The sequence below is a fragment of the Lepus europaeus genome, chromosome 7, assembly GCF_033115175.1.
Source record: "Lepus europaeus isolate LE1 chromosome 7, mLepTim1.pri, whole genome shotgun sequence".
Classification (NCBI taxonomy): Eukaryota; Metazoa; Chordata; class Mammalia; order Lagomorpha; family Leporidae; genus Lepus; species Lepus europaeus.
Genome location: NC_084833.1, coordinates 6,391,471 through 6,406,603, shown reverse-complemented (window position 1 = coordinate 6,406,603; position 15,133 = coordinate 6,391,471). Strand labels below are relative to the sequence as shown.

The following is a 15,133-nucleotide window of genomic DNA, read 5'->3' as shown; positions in this document are numbered from 1 at the left end:
CGCTTCCGTGCCATTATGGGGCAGGGCGAGGCTGGGACGCTTTGTGGGCCCACGAGCCCGGGCTGGGCGGGACAACTGAGCTGTCACTCCGGGCAGGGCCAATCTCCGCTTTATTGAGACCAGGGCCCCCCAGGTCAGCCAGGGAGCTCTTCAATGAGAGTCCTTGGGGCAGGTGCGGCGGGGGGCACAGGGCCGCCCCAGAGCCGCTCCAGCTCCCCGGCCAGGGCGGCCACCTCCTCCGCGGCCGCCGCGTGCGCGCCGTGCGCCCTGGCGCAGTCTGCAGCCAGGGGCCCGAGGGCCGCCTCGTTCTCGTTGGCCCAGGCCAGCAGGTACTGGCATTTCTTCCGGGCGCGGTAGAGGCGATCTCGCTCTTCGCCAGCCGCCGTCTGTTTCCGGGCACGGCCGAGGGTCCGAGCCAGGTGCCCCAGCGCGGCCAGCGTGTAGCCTTTGTGGTCGGCGGGGCCCCGGCCCAGCAGGATGCGGCTGGCCTCTCGCATGGCGCCCCGCGTCCCCAGGGGCCCGGGCGGGTGCTCGCCGGCTTCCAGGACGTGGGCTGCGGCCTGCAGGGCCTCCTCGCAAGAGGCGAAGACTCGCTGGGCGCCCAGCGCCCCGGATACGCCGAGCAGCGTGGCGCAGAAGTCGGGGAGCAGCGCGTCGTCGCCGCCGCCGTGGTACAGGGCCAGGGCGTGCGCGTAGGCGAACAGCACGTTGGGCAGCTGGAAGCGCACGAGCGGCGAGGCCGGGCTGCGGCTCAGGCTGGCCAGCGCGGGGATGCGGGCGGGCACGGCGGGCGGCCGGGCGGGCTCGGGCTCGGGCTCCGCGGCGTCCCCCACCGCCTCCACCAGCCGGGGTCCGTCCCCGCGCCCCCACCACCACGGCCGCCAGGGAGGCAGCAGCCGCCCGGCCTCGCCGCGGCTCAGCAGCCGCTCGAAGGCTGCTTTCTCGGCAGGCGCCAGCCGCTCCCAGAGTCCCGAAGGTCCGCCGGGTGCGGGGCCCGGGCTGAGGCCTGCTGCCTCGGGCTCGTCCTCGGTCTCGCGTTGCTCACGCAGCCGGCGCAGGGCGCTGGCCAGGCGGCTGGGCGAGGCGCTGCGGCCGCGAAGCTCCCCCAGCACCTGGTCGCGGTAGAAGTCCTCAGCGCAGGGCCCGTGCGCCCGATAGCAGCGCAGCGAGCAGTAGGGCGCATTGCAGCGCGGGCAGGTGTAGCGCGCGTCCCGCGTCTCCCCGACCGGGCAGAAGCCGCACGGCCCGGCCGGCTCCATGGCAACTGGCAGCGCATGCGCGCCGCGGACGTCACGCGGGCCGCAGGCCAACTTCCGGCGCCTCCTCGGTTACTTCCGCCTCGTCGCGGAGCCTTCCGAGTGTTAGTGCAGGCCAGGCTGAGGAGGGCTCTCGGCAACTTCCGCCCACACTCGGAAGCCCCGCCCCCTTGGCAGCGCTAGGGCGCCAGGAGTGCCCCGTCTGTGCCAGCCCGCCCCCTGGTGGTCGCACCGCAAAACTGAGCAGTGCCGGCTGAAGTCATTTTTTTTTAAAGATTCATTTATTTGAAAGAGTTACAGAGAGAGGAGAGGCAGAGAGAGAGGTCTTCCATCCGCTGGTTCACTCCCTAATGGGCCACATCAGCCGGAGCTGCGCCCATCCAAAGCCAGGAGTCAGGAGCTTCTTCCAGGTCTCCCACGGGTGCAGGGGCCCAAGCATTTGGGCCATCTTCTGCTGCTTTCCCAGGCCATAGCAGAGAGCTGGATCGGAAGTGGAGCAGCCGGGACTCGAACCTGCGCCCACAGGAGATGCCGGGACTGCAGGCGGCAGCTTTACCCACTGTGCCACAGCGCCAGCCCCTGAATTCATCACTAAGCAGGGAGCTGGGCAGCCTTGGGAGGGGAGATGCAGCCAGGCTGCCAGGGGACACTGGGAAGCACGGGGCCAAGCGGAAGAAAGGGCGAGGTGGCGGCAGCCCGCCTAGCCCGGTGCACGCTGGGCACTTCTAACGTCTGCGCCCGCGCTCTCCTCCCCCCCTTGCCTCTACTTCGCAGTCAATGTCTTCCACGAATTATCATGGCCGACTCCACGCTGGGAGCCAAGGACACAGGCAGGTGGAGCTCGGGCGTGGTGGCGTTGCTGGGCCACCATCAGTGCTGGGGCGGTGACTGCACAGTGCCAAGACACCTGGGTCAGGCACATGGCAGGGAGCTAAGTCATCCCTTGGGCCAGCATGTCAGGCTCAAGGCCCGACTGCTCACGCTCCTGGTGCAGACGGCTCCAGCGGCCAAGTCCCTAACTCAAGCCAGAGACTGGATTGGGCTCCCGGGCCGGCTGGGCCAGGCCTCGGCCTCCCGCTCCTACCAAGGCCGAGGCCACGTGACAACATCCCATCGCCGAAGCCTTGCTCTGAGCTGAATCCTCATCCCCACTACCGTCAGTGATGCCGCGACGGCTGCCTCCTCACTCGGACACCGCGGCACACACGGGGCCAGCTGGAGTCCTGGAAGCTCCACTGCCCACCTAGCTCCCAGCTCAGTGGCCTGGGGAAGCGGCAGCAGGTGGCCCCAATGTCTGGGCCCCCGCGCCCAGGCGGAGCACCTGGAGGCAGTGCTTGGCTCCGGCTGGGTTTCTGCGGCCACCTGGGGAGCGCACCAGTGCAGGGAAGCAACTATGAAGTAAGAGGTGGAACCACACACGCCCACTAAAAGGTGACGGGGTCACGGCCTTGCCAGCTTCTTTCCCGGGGTTTTGGAGTTACCTGAGAACACCTGGCTGTCTTGCACACACCCCTCTCGTCATGTGACACCTGGTGCCAGCCGGGACTCTGCAGTCTCCACCAAAAAACACAATCTTTTTTTTTTTTTTTTAAGATTTATTTGAATGGCAGAGTTACAGAGGAAGAGAGGTCTTCATCCGCCGGTTCACTCCCCAGACGGCCATAATGGCCAGAGCTGTGCCGATCCTTAGCCAGGAGCTTCTTCTGGGTCTCCCACACAGGCGCAGGGGCCCAAGGAGTTGGGCCGTCTTCTGCTGCTTTCCCAGGCCTTAGCAGAGAGCTGGATCGGAAGTGGAGCAGCCGGGATCCAAACCAGCACCCATCTGGGATGCCGGCACTACAGGCGGCGGCTTTACCTGCTACACCACAGCACCGCCCCAGTGCAACCTCTTGGCCTTGGACCTCCCAGCCACCAGAACTGAGTGCAGTTCCAGCGACAGAAAACCCAACGCCCCGGCTAACACAGCCCGGCGGGACCCACCACACCACACCGCGCCTGCCCCGTGCTCTCCGGGCTAACAGCCCGGCGGGACCCACCACACCACACCGTGCCTGCCCTGTGTTCTCCCGGCTAACACAGCCCCGCGGGACCCACCACACCACACCGCGCCGCGCCTGCCCCGTGCTCTCCGGGCTAACAGCCCCGCGGGACCCACCACACCGCACCGCGCCGCGCCTGCCCCATGCTCTCCGGGCTGGTCTCCTTCCCCACAGCTCACACCCACGGCAGCTTCAGAGGACTCTCAGGCCCCTCATCCCCTTGGTCAGAGCCCTAACTATTCCTCACTCTGCATCAGCAGAGCCAACTCCTAGGACAGCAGCCACGGCCTGTTTTACTCACCAGGCAGCAGCATCGCGCCGGGCCGGGCGCTCCCTCACATCTCACATCCGTTTGGGCCTCGTGACAACAAGAGGATGGGGGGTTTAGCTAGCAGTTCAAGGCCAATCAATAAAAAACGGGACCCAAACTCAGAGGCGAGGCCGAGGGTGTACCCTGCGGCCGGATCTTCAGCTGAATTAGCAGGCGGGGCTGAGCGCCGGAGCCCAGGGGCCGAGCCAGCGCTCCAGGGAGGGAACCCATCGCCCAGTCACGGACGGGATTCCCCAGCACGACCGGAGGGCAAGCAAGGGTACAAAGGGCGCCGGCGGCTGGCGCCAGTGTCACGGGCAACACCGTTCCCAAGCGGACGCAACCCAGGTGCCTTTCCCCGGGCCTCCCCAGGCCACAGCCCGGCCTAGGTCACGCCCGGCACTCACTTTCCACCCAAGCCCCCTCCTCCCTTCCCCCTCCCAGCGCCCACCTGCTGCCCCTGGGCTCCCCGGAAGGACCCGGGGCACCCAGTGTTTGGGGTCAGAAACCCGGCCAGTCCTCCCCCTGCAGCTTTACCGCTGCCTCCCCCACACCAAGGGTCCCTGTCCTGTCTCGGGGACCCCAGCAGCCCCCCGCCCCGCCCCGTGCGGACGGACGACCCAGTGAGACGGCCGGCGCGGCTTTATTGGGGAGCCGGGATGACAGAGGGCCTAGGAGTTGGCGTTGGGGCCCTTCTTCTTGCCAAAGGTGGGCACCACGTTGACGAAGCGCCGGTTGTACTGCATCCGTCGCTTGGCGCGGCCCGTCTTCTTCTTCTTCTTCTCCTGCTTGGCCACCTGGGGGAGGCCGGGCGGTCAGGTCCCGGCCCCCCACCCCCCACCCCGGGGCCCGGCACCCCCTCCCCCAGGCCCCGCCCCAGGCCGGACGCGATCGACTGCGCTCGCTCACCTTGGGAGTCTGACCTCTCACTTTGCCGGCGCGGGCCAGGGAGCCGTGGACTTTGCCTGCGGAGGGAGGGCGGCGGTGAGCCCACCGACCACCAGGGCCCCACGGCAGGGCGCACCAGGGGGCCTGGCAATGGCTGAACAGCCCCCCACCCCGGAGGAAGCCGCCGGGCCGCGCTCACCTCCCAGCATGCGCCCGGCCACGTCCAGGGTGCTCAGGGCCTCCACGCCGCACTGGCCCAGGGTGGCCTCATCCTCCAGGGGCGTCCCCGCTAGCAGCACCACTTGGTCCTCGGGCGCGATGCCCTCCAGCGAGGCTACGTGAGCCTAGGGGGAGAGGGGAGAGGGCGCGCGTGACCACGGGCGGCGAGGGCGAGCACACGGAGCTCGGCCGGGCACCGGGGCGCCTTCTACCTTGATCTGGGCGACCGTCTCCCGGCCGGTCACCTCGAGGGTGTGGAGCTCCTGCGCGCGAACGAACAGCTGCATGTCGGCGGCTGGCAAAGAGAAGGCGGCCGTGAGGTCCGGGGCCGGCCGACCCCGGAGCCGAGGGGGCCGCGGCGGATCACGTGGGCAGGGCCGGGCCCCGCCAGGGCGCTCGGATGGGGCCGGGGCCACACGGCAGCCCCGGCCTCGACTGGGCCCCCGCGCCCTCTGACCTCGCGGCCAACCCAGAACCGAGCCCTCCGGAGCCGACGTCCGAGCCTCACCTGAACTGCGGCCCCTACGTGCCGCTAGCGCAAAGATGGAGTCGAGAAAGAGGAAGAAGCGAGGGCGCGCACGCACTCCCGGCCTGCGGCGTGCTACGTCACTGCGGAGCGACCGCGCGAACCCCTGCGCTTGGTTACCGCCCCGCGCCGGCCTCGTCCCGCCCCCTCTCGCTTCGCGCAGGCGTGCTTCCGTCCCTGGCGGCGGGCGCGGGCGGGGGAGGAGGGGCGGGGCCGGGCCGGCTGCGCGCGCACCAGGCCGGGACCGGAAGGCAGGCCAAGATGGCCGGGGTCGTGCTGCGGGCTGCGGTACGGAGCTGGCGCGTTGGCGTGCAGCCGGGCTGCGGGCTCCGGCCGCTGGTGAGCGCACTGAGCTTGGAGCCGAGGGCAGACGGCGGGGCGCGGGGTTATCCGCCGTAGCCCGGAAAGCCGCGAACCTGCCCGGGCCTTAGTTTACCTGTCTGATCCAGGGCACCTGTCGGGAGGAGGCGGAGAGCCCGGGGTGCGGGTTGGACTCTGGCCGCGGGATGGCCCGGCTTACCGACCCTGGGAGAAACTGCCGACGCGCGGCCTCGGCTTTCGGAGGAGCCGCTCGGCGGGGTCGCGGCCCGGCCCCCGGGCCGTGGGCGGCGCTTCTGGGACCCCCGGGCGCCTGACGTCCGCCGGCTTCGCTGCAGTTTGGGAGCCGGGGCCTAGCAGGACTCCGGGATGGCTGTCGGGAGAAGCCGAGTCCGTCGGCTAGGCTGGTGGTGGGAGACAGCCCGAGCGTGACCTTGTAGTTCCTAACTGTTCGGGTCGCTCGTGGCCGCGGAGGGGGTTGGTGAGGTGCCTCCCCTGCGCCGTGTCCGAGCGAGGCCGGAGAGCGCCCGTGCGTGAATGCGAACGCGCGGTGCTTGCTTGATCATCCTTCCGGACGTGGGGCATCCGCTGCGTGGGGACACCCCGCGCGCCCTGGGGCGGGAGACGTGGCCTGCGGCTCCCGCCTCCGTGGGTTCCCTCCGCCAGGTTTCCTCGCTGCCTCTCCGCGCTGGGTGGGCCAATGGACGGACGCTGTCTGTTCTCTCTCAGAGCCAGGCCCAGGGACCCCCGGGTCACCCCAGCTTTGTGGAATCCACGGATGAGTACCAGTTTGTGGAGCGCCTGTTGCCCCCCGCCAGCATCCCAGAGCCCCCAAAGCACGAGTGTTACCCCACCCCTAGTGGCTGGCAGCCTCCCAGAGGTGAGCGGGATGGGGGGGCTCCCCAGGGGCTGGTGCTCAGCGCCTGCAGGCTCCCAGCCCTTCGCTCCGATCTGGGCCTCCATGCCCCGTGGAGGGGGGAAAGAATTGGCCGCAGCGGGGCCCCAGTGACCTGAGGGGGCGGTGGGACCTGGCCCTAGGGGGTCGGCCCGAGCACCTGTGCGGCACCAGGTGAACAATTTGGTTCCGACTGGGAACAAGGAGAGGGGAGGTCCCTGAGCTGGAGGCGGCTGCGGCTGGCCCCGCGGCAGGAGGGCTTACTGAGTGGGGTGTGTCGCTGTCCCCCGTCAGACCCCCCGCCCAGCCTGCCCTACTTGGTGCGCCGTTCTCGGATGCACAACGTCCCGGTCTACAAGGACATCACCCACGGTAACCGCCAGATGACCGTGATCCGGAAGGTGGAGGGGGACATCTGGGTAAGTGGGCGCGTGGCCCCGCCAGGGCTCGCGGCGGACGTCCTCCGGAGGGAGGGCTGCCCGCCTGACGGCTGTTTCCCTGCAGGCCCTGCAGAAGGATGTGGAGGAGTTCTTGAGCCCGCTGCTGGGGAGGACCCCTGTCACCCAGGTCAACGAGGTGACGGGCACCCTGCGGGTCAAGGGCTCCTTTGACGAGCAGCTCAAAGCCTGGCTGGTGGAGAAGGGCTTCTGAGGCCCCGTGTGACCATGCTTCCCGGGACGGGGGCCGCGGGGCCAGGGCTTGGGGGTGGCAGTGTGGGGTCCCGTGGGCCCCTGTGCACAGGTGTCAGCGGGGGGCCGCCAGCTGCTGGCTCTCCTCCCAGCGCAGCCTTCTCTTCTCTTCGGGGCGCAGCTGTTCAAATTCTAAAGGCTCTGGCACTGCCTTTGAAATAGGGGGAAGTAATAAAAACAAGGGTGCTGCTCAGGTACCTGCACCCCTGGTTCACGTCCCGGCTCCTGGACGTGCAGTCCGGCCTCCGGATGTGCACCCTGCGAGGCAGCAGCGACAGCCAGTGCTCGGGCCCCTGCCGCCCGCACGGGAGACCTGGATGGAGCTCCAGGCTCCTGGCTTCGCCTGGCCCAGCCCTGACTGTCGCAGGCGGCTGGGGAGTGAGCCAGCGCGTGGAAGATCGGCCTTTCAAGTGGGTGAAAATTCAAAAATGTCAGTTTGGGGGGGCCGTGCAGGTGTCAGCAGAGGCAGGCTCTCTGCCACACTGCGTCCTCTGCTCCCGGGAGCCCACTGCCGTACACGTTCCTGGGCCCTGTCCCGGGCGACGTGGCCCAGTGTGGGTTACAGGGAGCACGGATGACTCCGGCGCAGGTCCTTGCAGTCTTAAATCCCAAGCACAGGGCCTGGCACGCGGTCACCAGGTGCCCACGTCAGCCCCTGGGCGCTCTCCACCCCATGGAGCGTGGAGGCCCAGCCCGGGTCTTGGTTCCACTCCGTATTGGGCCTGCTCTGGCTGCCCGACCGCAGGAAGCTCCTCCCTGCCCACTGGCCTGGGGTCAAGGCTGGACAGGGTTTTGTAGGCATAAACATGCTGGCCTCTCGCCCCTACTCCCCGGCCAACTTGCTGGTACCTTTGCGTCATCTTTGTGCCCCACCCCCACCCCCTGGGCTGCCTCTCTGGGTTACGCGGGTGTAGCCGCCTGGCCTGCCTGCTGACTGTGTGAGCCTCACTCCTTTTCTACCACAAGGAAAAGGAGACAGAACCGCCCCTGTGACACAGCCCCACCAAGTGTTAATGCAAGTGTTTATTGGCCGTATATACAATTTAAGCTATTAAAATTTGTACAATATTTACAAATTAAATTATCATTTGAAACTGTTTCCAGCAACTCTTGTAACACAAAACCGAGGGGGAGGGGAGAGCCGGGGCAGGCAGGCCTCGGCTCCTGCGGGCCCAGCCTGGGGCCCCTCTGAACTGGGAAGCCCTGGACCCCACACTCCTGCCCCTCGTCCCCGGGGGTCAAGCCTTCCACCCAGAAGACAAAAACCGAAGCCAAAAGACACCAGGTAGAGAAGGAATTCTGATTCTTCCAAACTCGGGCAAAGCTCTGCACGCTGGGGGGGCCTCCCGGGGGTCGCGGGGCAGGCACACTGGCCCTCAGCCCGGGGCGCGGCTGGGCAGTGGCTGCTGGGTGAGATGGCGCTGGGTCTCACCTGAGAAGCTGCAGGGCGGGAAAGGGCCGGGGTCCCTCGGTGCCACTGCCCACCTGCCCCCACTCCCGGCACTCCTTTCCCTGAGTTGTGTGGTTGCCAATAAGACGCAGAAATGCCACAGGGCATGGGGGCGCGGCCACCACAAGGGACTCCTGGGGAGGGCCGAGGAAGGAAGTGAGTAGCAGTCTTACGGTCCCCGTCGTCTCCGGCCCCTCTGAGTCCACACTTGGGGACGGGAGCTAATACTGTTCGGCACGGCAGCGCGACTCCACGCACAAGTAGGGCACAGAGGGGCGCCCCTTCTTCCGGAAAGGGGCGGGGGAGAGGGGAGCTGCTCAGAGGCCGACACCTCGGCCCCCCGGGGCCCCGTGAATGCAGGGCTGAGTGGGCGAGGAGGGCGCCACGCGCCAGGGCCGGCTGCACTGCTCAGCCAGGAGCCTGGGCTCCTCCTCTCGGCCTAGGGGACGCCGCTGCCTCTTCTCAGGGCTGGGTTCCTACTCCCTGGTGCACGCAGAGGGAGCTGGCACTTGGTGGCAGGACGGAGCGGGGGCGGGGCCGGGGCAGTGTCAGTGGGCGACAGGGGACTCCAGCTTCTGCAGGCGGCGGCGGCGCAGCTCGGCAGCGTCTGGCTCTCCGTCCTCGGGCAGCTCCTCGGCGCCCACAGACTCCGGGGCTGCCGACACAGGGCTCAGACGGGGAACCCACAGGAGCCCCCGACTCTGACCCTCCCTGGGGCTGGCCACCCCTACCTGGAGGCTTTTCCATCTCCGGGGCTGCTGGGGAGGCTCCTGGCGATGGGGTGGTGGCCTCAGAGCTGGGGAGGCCGGTGGAGGTGGCGGCGGCCACCGTGGGCGCAGCCTCCTCGGGGGGGCTCGTGGCAGGGGCAGGCCGGGGGGGCCTGGGAAGAGAAGGGGCGGGGCGGGGCCTGGGTTGGGCTCATGTTCCTGTCCCTGGTGAGCTTTGCAGGCCAGAGTCGAGAACCACGTGGCCCCGGTGGCCAGCAGACACAAGTGAAGTGTTGGGTGGCTCCAGGGCCAGGCGTCTGTCCCCTAGATTATAAGCCCCCTGCAGGCAGGGGCGGTCGCCCTGCTCACTGTCACCCTGCTCACCGTCTCCCGCAGGGGCCCAGGCACCTTGCAGAGCACCCACTGAGTAACCCACAGCGCTTCCTCCAGCTCAAGCCACCCGCCGAGTCTGCATGGTCACCTGTGACCCCCACCCGGGAGGGCAGGTCGCAAAGCGAGCAATGGGACTAGCACTGGACGTCGGGCCAGGCCGGCTCCAAGTCCTCTCTACTACACAGAGCCCCTGTCGGGTGTCAGGTGACAAACTGAAGCCCAGACCTAGGACTCCTGACTTTTGATAACTAGGAAGGGACAGACCGGGCTGTCGCATGGACTCCGGTCCCGCCTGGCCACCCCAGACGCGCTTCCTACAGTGTGAGGATAGAAGGCACCAGGGGTCTGCGGGAGCTCCGAGCCCCGGGACGTGCAGGAGGCACAGTGTGGCAGGAGACAGCCCGGGCCCCTCGGCAGCCCCGCCCGCCCCGACGCACGCACCCCAGGGAGGCCAGCACGGTGAGGTACTGGTTGATCTGCAGCATGGCGGCGTCCAGCAGCGTGTGGATGTTGCGCAGGCTCTGCAGCCGGGCCTCCAGGTGCTGCCGCTCATGGCCCTCCAGAGCCCGCAGCTCCTCCGGGGTCAGCCCAGCAAAGCCCGCGGGGGGCACGGGCATTGGGGGGAAGGCTGGAGGGGGGAAGCTCCGTCAGCGCTGCCGGCCTACCACTGCCCTCACCCTGCAGAGCCATCGGGAGAGGCCGCGTCCCAGCTTACCGAAGGGTGGAGGCAGCGGCATACCCATCCAAGGAGGGGGGAAAGGGAAGCCGGGGGCAGGGCCGGCCTCAGGGGCAGGGCCGGCGCCAGGTGCTGGGGCGGAGGCAGTGGCACTGGGGCCGGCAGCGGAGGCTGCTCCCCCGGGCCCAGCGAGGGCGGCTGAGGAGCGAGAACAGGCGGCCATGAGCATTTCTGGGCCGTGCCCCGCGGCCCGCGGCCATGGCGACACCCACAAGGCTCACCTGCACTGGAGGATGGAGGAACCGCGGCCTCTCCTGAGCTGGGGGGTGGCGGGACAGGCGCAAAGGGGCCCACGGGGGGCCACAGCGGGAACATGCCTGGGGGGAAGGGCGGCAGGAGGCCCTGGGGGACTGCAGAGAGAGGACAGGGTGGTGAGGAAGAGGCCCAGCTGAGACAGAACCTACTCCCAGGCAGGGGCTTGGCTATGGGGGCTTTGTCCCCAGCTGCCACAGGCCCGAGCTCAGCGCTAGCCTGAGGTTGGCAATCCCCACATCCGGGTCTTGTTCAAAGACCTCCTTCCCGGCCCAGAGGGAGCAGCTCCCGCCCCCGCCCAGGGCAGGTACCCAGCAGTGCGGATGGCCACGCGGGGAACACTCACAGTTCGGGGGCTGGGGCAGCAGGGGTGGAGGGTGGGGGGCAGGGGGCTGCCCCTGCTCCGCAGGCTCAGGGGGCGGTGACTGGGCCGGCAGCGAGGCCCGCAGCACGTCCATGCGGCAGGTGGGGCAGGTCTGCTGCCGCTGGAACCAGGAGCGCAGGCAGCTGGGGCGAGACCGGGCCCGGGTCAGCGGGTCCGCAGGGCCCACTGGGCCCCGGGTGCGGCCGCCGGGCCCGGCCCACCTGGTGTGGAAGATGTGGTTGCAGGGCAGCCTCTTGGCCCCGGTCACCATCTCTTCTCGGCAGATGATGCACACGTTGTCCGTCGCCTGGAGCTCCTCCGGGGTGGCGTCTGGGTACCTGGGTGGGTGGCAGGGGCCGCGTCAGCACCGGGGCAGAGGGCACCGGGGCACAGCCTGGTGGGACGGCCGGGACGGGCCCACTCACAGAGTGTTCATGTTGCGGATGGCTCGGCGGGACATGATGGCGTCTGTCACAGCTTTCTTGAACTGCCTGAAAGGAGAGCCAGCGATGGCAGGGGGAGGCGGAGGAGGGCCGGGTCAGGACGGGGGACAGCAGGGGGAGAGGGAGGAGGGCTGGGTCAGGACGGGGGACAGGGCAGCCAGGGACAGCAGGGGGAGAGGGAGGAGGGCCGGGTCAGGACGGGGGACAGGGCGGCCAGGGTCAGCAGGGGGAGGCGGAGGAGGGCCGGGTCAGGAGGACGGGGGACAGGGCGGCCAGGGACAGCAGGGGGAGACGGAGGTCAGGAGGACGGGGGACAGCATAGCAGTGACGGCAGGGGGAGGCGGAGGAGGGCCGGGTCAGGACGGGGAACAGGGCAACCAGGGACAGCAGGGGGAGAGGGAGGAGGGCCGGATCAGGAGGACGGGGGACAGCATAGCAGTGACGGCAGGGGGAGGTGGAGGAGGGCTGGGTCAGGAAGACGGGGCCGGGGCTGGGCTCACCTCATGGCCAAGTACATGGGCCGGATGGCGAAGAGCGGGAAGGTGTGCACCTTGATCATGATGGTCATGAAGGCCATGTACAGCAGGACTTTGATGAAGCCTGGGGAGGGACGCGGAGAGCAGCCTGGCACCGGGTCGGCCGGCAGAGCGGGCCCCGGCTGCTCACTTGTGGAGTGGGCCTGGGGCCGGCTGCTCACCTGTGGAGTGGGCCCGGGGGCCGGGCAGGAGGGGCTGGCCGCTCACCTGTGGAGCGGGCCCCGGGGCCGGACAGAGGGGCCGGCCGCTCACCTGTGAACAGCTCCGTGTAGAGCATGTACACGGCCTTGTTGTCCCAGGGGTTCTCGCTCTGCAGGTCCACGGAGTGCAGCACATACTTGATGAAGATGGTGAGCACCATGGTCATCAGGATGGCGTACTGCAGGGACGGCACACACAGCGCCCCTGCCGCAGCCGCCCAGGCTCCGCGCACAGCCTGCGTCCCACCAGCTCCCCCACTCGCGGGCTGTGACTTCAGGCAACTGGCCGAACCTACGTTTGCGCCTCTGTGAAACACAGAATACTGGTCCTCCCCAACAGTGCTGTCCTCTCAGGGAGACCCAGGTGAGCGGCTCGGCCCGGGACACGCCTCCCTGGCTGTCCATCAAACTAATCTCTCCTGACCACTGACAGCCACTCAGCATCAGACCCCCCTGGGCGTGGGTCTCCCCGACTGTGGCTCCTTATCGGCCGCACAGCAGGTGCCCAGCAAGGGTTTGCACACACGGTGCCACCTCGGGCTTGTCCCCCAACCTCCCAAGCCAGTTTTACCTCGAAGCCAAACACCAGCTGCACAGAGGCCCCACGGGTCAGGATGCTGTGATAGGCGTGGCTGACGAACAGGAAGTCCAGGGTGCCCAGGAGGAACATGAGGGCTGCGGGGACCCCCGGGTGGGGGGTGGGGGTCAGCCCAGGGCCCGACAGCCGCTGTCTGCTCTGAGACCGTCCCACCCTTAAGCCCACCGCGGGCCCAGCCATCTAGTCAGGCGGGCATGCTGCCCGAAGCCGGCACGCGGGGTCTCCAGTTTTGCCTTGGGTGGGGGGCGGGGGCCTTGGCCGCCCAAGCTCCAGGTGAGCAGGCAAAGAGCTCGGGGCCCAGGCAGTTGAGAGGCCCTGGAGTGGAACAGGCAGAGATGATGCAAATTGACTTCCAAAATTATTCTTCCTGTGTAGCTGTGGGTGAGGGGCTGCCTGTGCTCCGGGGCCCCGTGTCCCAGGCCCCCACAGTCCGCGCCTCTATCCGGCTCCCGCCCCGGCCTCCCCCGAGCCTCACTCACACACAATGCGGCAGTGGAAGAGCCAGGAGATGTTGGGACTGCGTTCCATCTGGGCCAGGGCAGAGAAGGGGGCCCGTCAGGGGGGCTGGGGCCGGGCCGCACCGCCCCCCGCCCCGGCCCGCACCGTGCCACTCCCCACTCACAAAGTCCACACGGTCCTCGGCCAGCCAGTGGAAGCATTTGAGGAAGAGGAGGAGAGTGAAGAGCGCCACGAAGCGGGGGCTGAAGTCGTCCCGAAACACGGTGAAGGCCAGACAAGTCTCAGTCACGGCATACCAGGAACGTTCCAGAAGGTGCTGGGGGGTGGGCAGAGGGGGGTGGAGCACAGATCCGCGGCCTGCGCGGCGCCTGCCCCGCGCCCCGGGGCCCCCGACACCTTACCTCCATCTCTGCTGCCCTCAGCTGCCCGAAGAACACCTTGCCCATCACCTTGCCCAGGAGGAAGACAAGGACGAAGGCCTGGATGTACAGCACCTGGGGACGGGGGACTCGGGCTCCTCACTTCCTGCTCATGGTTATTCAAAGCTGGGCATCTGGGCTGCAGCTGCTCCTCTCCCCTGCCTGCCTCACCTCCAGCCCCGCCCCTGTCCCCGCAGGCCCCTCCCTCCCGGGGCCCTGAACTCACGGCCATGCTGGGGCTGGACTTGGTCAAGTACACCACAGTCGGGTAGAACTGGTGTTTGAGGTAGTAGGCGTGCGCCACCACGGCCCCGGTCAGCGCCAGGCTGGCCGCCATCATCACGGCGGTGCGGAACATTGCCCTGGCCCTGAGACCTGCGTGGGGAAGGAGGGCGGGCGCCTCGCGGAGTGCACAGGCCCTGCAAACCCAGCGTGGCGCCGGGCACGGTGCAGGGGCGCCCACAGACCTCAGGCTGGGACAACGCACGCTCCCCCCAGGCTGGCGCTCAGTGGGCAGAGGCCGGTGACCACGGCGAGGCCAGGGCCCGCAGCCCCGCATCAGCCTCCACACCTAGGGCTCTGTCCACGCTGCCTCCTCCGGGGGGGCCAGCGAGGGGCAGCAGCAACGCCGGGGCGGGGGGGACCCAAGCCCAAAGCACCAGGGGCGCGGGGCGGGGAGGCGACAGCGCCGGTGACAGCTGTGCCAGGGTGGGCAGCTCGGACGCGCGCCCCCGCGCGAGCGGGTGGGGGACGTCGGTCTGGAACCCTGGCGCCCCCAACCCCCGCCCCCGGGGGCAGTGTCGACCAGGGGCGCCGGAGAAACGGCCGGCCAGCAGCGTGCAGGGGCGGGACCGGGAGGGGCCCGGGTGGCCCTCGCGGCCGCGCACCTGTCAGCGCCAGGAGCTGCGAGGGTCGCTGGCCGGGCCCGGGCTCCGGGAGAGAGGCTGCGCCGGCGCCCGTGGTCGCACGGCCATCTGACAGGCCCACAGCAGGCGGCGGGGCGCGGGGGGCGCGCCGGCGCCCGAGACCTCAGGACAAGGTCCTGGCCCCGGCCCCGGCCACAACGCGGGCCCGCCTCGGTCTCACTCACCAGGAGCCCAGCGCCGCGAGCCCGCTCGGTCCCCGCGACTGCGGCAGCCGCTCCGGTTAACAACACTCCCCACCCCCTGCGAACCGGAACTCCGGGGGTAAGACACCTCACTTCCGGCGGCGCGGGGCGCGGCGTGGGTCGTACCAAGTGCGCCCTGCCTTTGCTCTCGTCGCGCAGCCCCTGTGGCGTCGGGAGCCGCGGCCTTAGCCCGTATCTGGGATGTGTGCCCACGGGGAAGGGCTGAGCCGGAGGTGGTAGGGACGGGATCGGGAGACGAGGGAGCTCGGGGTCCCCCCCGGTAGTCACAGATGGTACGGTCCCGCCGCCGAGTGGCCCCGCCCCCGCC

At 69.0% G+C, this 15,133-nt stretch overlaps 4 protein-coding genes across 6 annotated transcripts; 1 reads left to right on the top strand and 3 right to left on the bottom strand.

Annotated features, from left to right (window-relative positions):
* Positions 1-94: 94 nt before the first annotated feature.
* On the bottom strand, positions 95-1,259 carry ZNHIT2 (zinc finger HIT-type containing 2). The gene has a single exon (XM_062195868.1). The coding sequence runs from the start codon at positions 1,257-1,259 to the stop codon at positions 135-137; it is 1,125 nt and encodes a 374-aa protein (XP_062051852.1). The 3' UTR covers positions 95-134.
* Positions 1,260-4,229: 2,970 nt separating this feature from the next.
* FAU (FAU ubiquitin like and ribosomal protein S30 fusion) lies at positions 4,230-5,331 on the bottom strand. Its single transcript, XM_062195864.1, has 5 exons — positions 5,221-5,331; positions 4,925-5,007; positions 4,693-4,837; positions 4,515-4,570; positions 4,230-4,402 (listed from the first exon to the last, which is right to left on the bottom strand). The coding sequence occupies exons 2-5, from the start codon at positions 4,997-4,999 to the stop codon at positions 4,277-4,279; spliced, it is 402 nt and encodes a 133-aa protein (XP_062051848.1). The 5' UTR covers positions 5,000-5,007; positions 5,221-5,331; the 3' UTR covers positions 4,230-4,276.
* Positions 5,332-5,468: 137 nt separating this feature from the next.
* Positions 5,469-8,239, top strand: MRPL49 (mitochondrial ribosomal protein L49). 2 transcript variants are annotated; one of them, XM_062195862.1, is made up of 4 exons: positions 5,469-5,577; positions 6,286-6,436; positions 6,746-6,870; positions 6,956-8,239. In XM_062195862.1, exons 1-4 carry the CDS (start codon positions 5,500-5,502, stop codon positions 7,100-7,102), a joined length of 501 nt encoding a protein of 166 aa, XP_062051846.1. In that variant the 5' UTR covers positions 5,469-5,499; the 3' UTR covers positions 7,103-8,239. The 2 variants fall into 2 exon arrangements, with proteins under 2 accessions (XP_062051846.1, XP_062051847.1); XM_062195863.1 differs by having other exon boundaries at positions 5,485-5,526.
* Positions 8,145-14,885, bottom strand: SYVN1 (synoviolin 1). Of its 2 annotated transcripts, none has more exons than XM_062195861.1 (16): positions 14,788-14,885; positions 13,924-14,072; positions 13,680-13,772; positions 13,442-13,594; positions 13,299-13,347; positions 12,793-12,896; positions 12,274-12,400; positions 11,986-12,085; positions 11,468-11,533; positions 11,264-11,380; positions 11,025-11,185; positions 10,648-10,776; positions 10,406-10,564; positions 10,132-10,318; positions 9,322-9,470; positions 8,145-9,245 (listed from the first exon to the last, which is right to left on the bottom strand). In XM_062195861.1, exons 2-16 carry the CDS (start codon positions 14,053-14,055, stop codon positions 9,139-9,141), a joined length of 1,833 nt encoding a protein of 610 aa, XP_062051845.1. In that variant the 5' UTR covers positions 14,056-14,072; positions 14,788-14,885; the 3' UTR covers positions 8,145-9,138. The 2 variants fall into 2 exon arrangements, with proteins under 2 accessions (XP_062051845.1, XP_062051844.1); XM_062195860.1 differs by lacking the exon at positions 14,788-14,885 and adding an exon at positions 14,585-14,681.
* Between the last annotated feature and the right edge of the window lie 248 nt (positions 14,886-15,133).

Bases quoted from the DNA above. Each gene is read 5' to 3' on its own strand.
- SYVN1 (XM_062195861.1), bottom strand. From the start codon at position 14,055: ATGTTCCGCACCGCCGTGATGATGGCGGCCAGCCTGGCGCTGACCGGG. The intron at 12,086-12,273 runs GTGAGCGGCCGG...GTCCCTCCCCAG, and splicing joins CTACACGGAGCTGTTCACAG to GCTTCATCAAAGTCCTGCTG. The intron at 11,186-11,263 runs GTGGGCCGGGCC...GTCTCGCCCCAG, and splicing joins AACCACATCTTCCACACCAG to CTGCCTGCGCTCCTGGTTCC.
- ZNHIT2 (XM_062195868.1), bottom strand. From the start codon at position 1,259: ATGGAGCCGGCCGGGCCGTGCGGCTTCTGCCCGGTCGGGGAGACGCGG.
- FAU (XM_062195864.1), bottom strand. From the start codon at position 4,999: ATGCAGCTGTTCGTTCGCGCGCAGGAGCTCCACACCCTCGAGGTGACC. The intron at 4,838-4,924 runs GTAGAAGGCGCC...CTCTCCCCCTAG, and splicing joins AGACGGTCGCCCAGATCAAG to GCTCACGTAGCCTCGCTGGA. The intron at 4,571-4,692 runs GTGAGCGCGGCC...CTCCCTCCGCAG, and splicing joins GGCCGGGCGCATGCTGGGAG to GCAAAGTCCACGGCTCCCTG.
- MRPL49 (XM_062195862.1), top strand. From the start codon at position 5,500: ATGGCCGGGGTCGTGCTGCGGGCTGCGGTACGGAGCTGGCGCGTTGGC. The intron at 6,437-6,745 runs GTGAGCGGGATG...GTCCCCCGTCAG, and splicing joins TGGCTGGCAGCCTCCCAGAG to ACCCCCCGCCCAGCCTGCCC. The intron at 6,871-6,955 runs GTAAGTGGGCGC...GTTTCCCTGCAG, and splicing joins AGGTGGAGGGGGACATCTGG to GCCCTGCAGAAGGATGTGGA.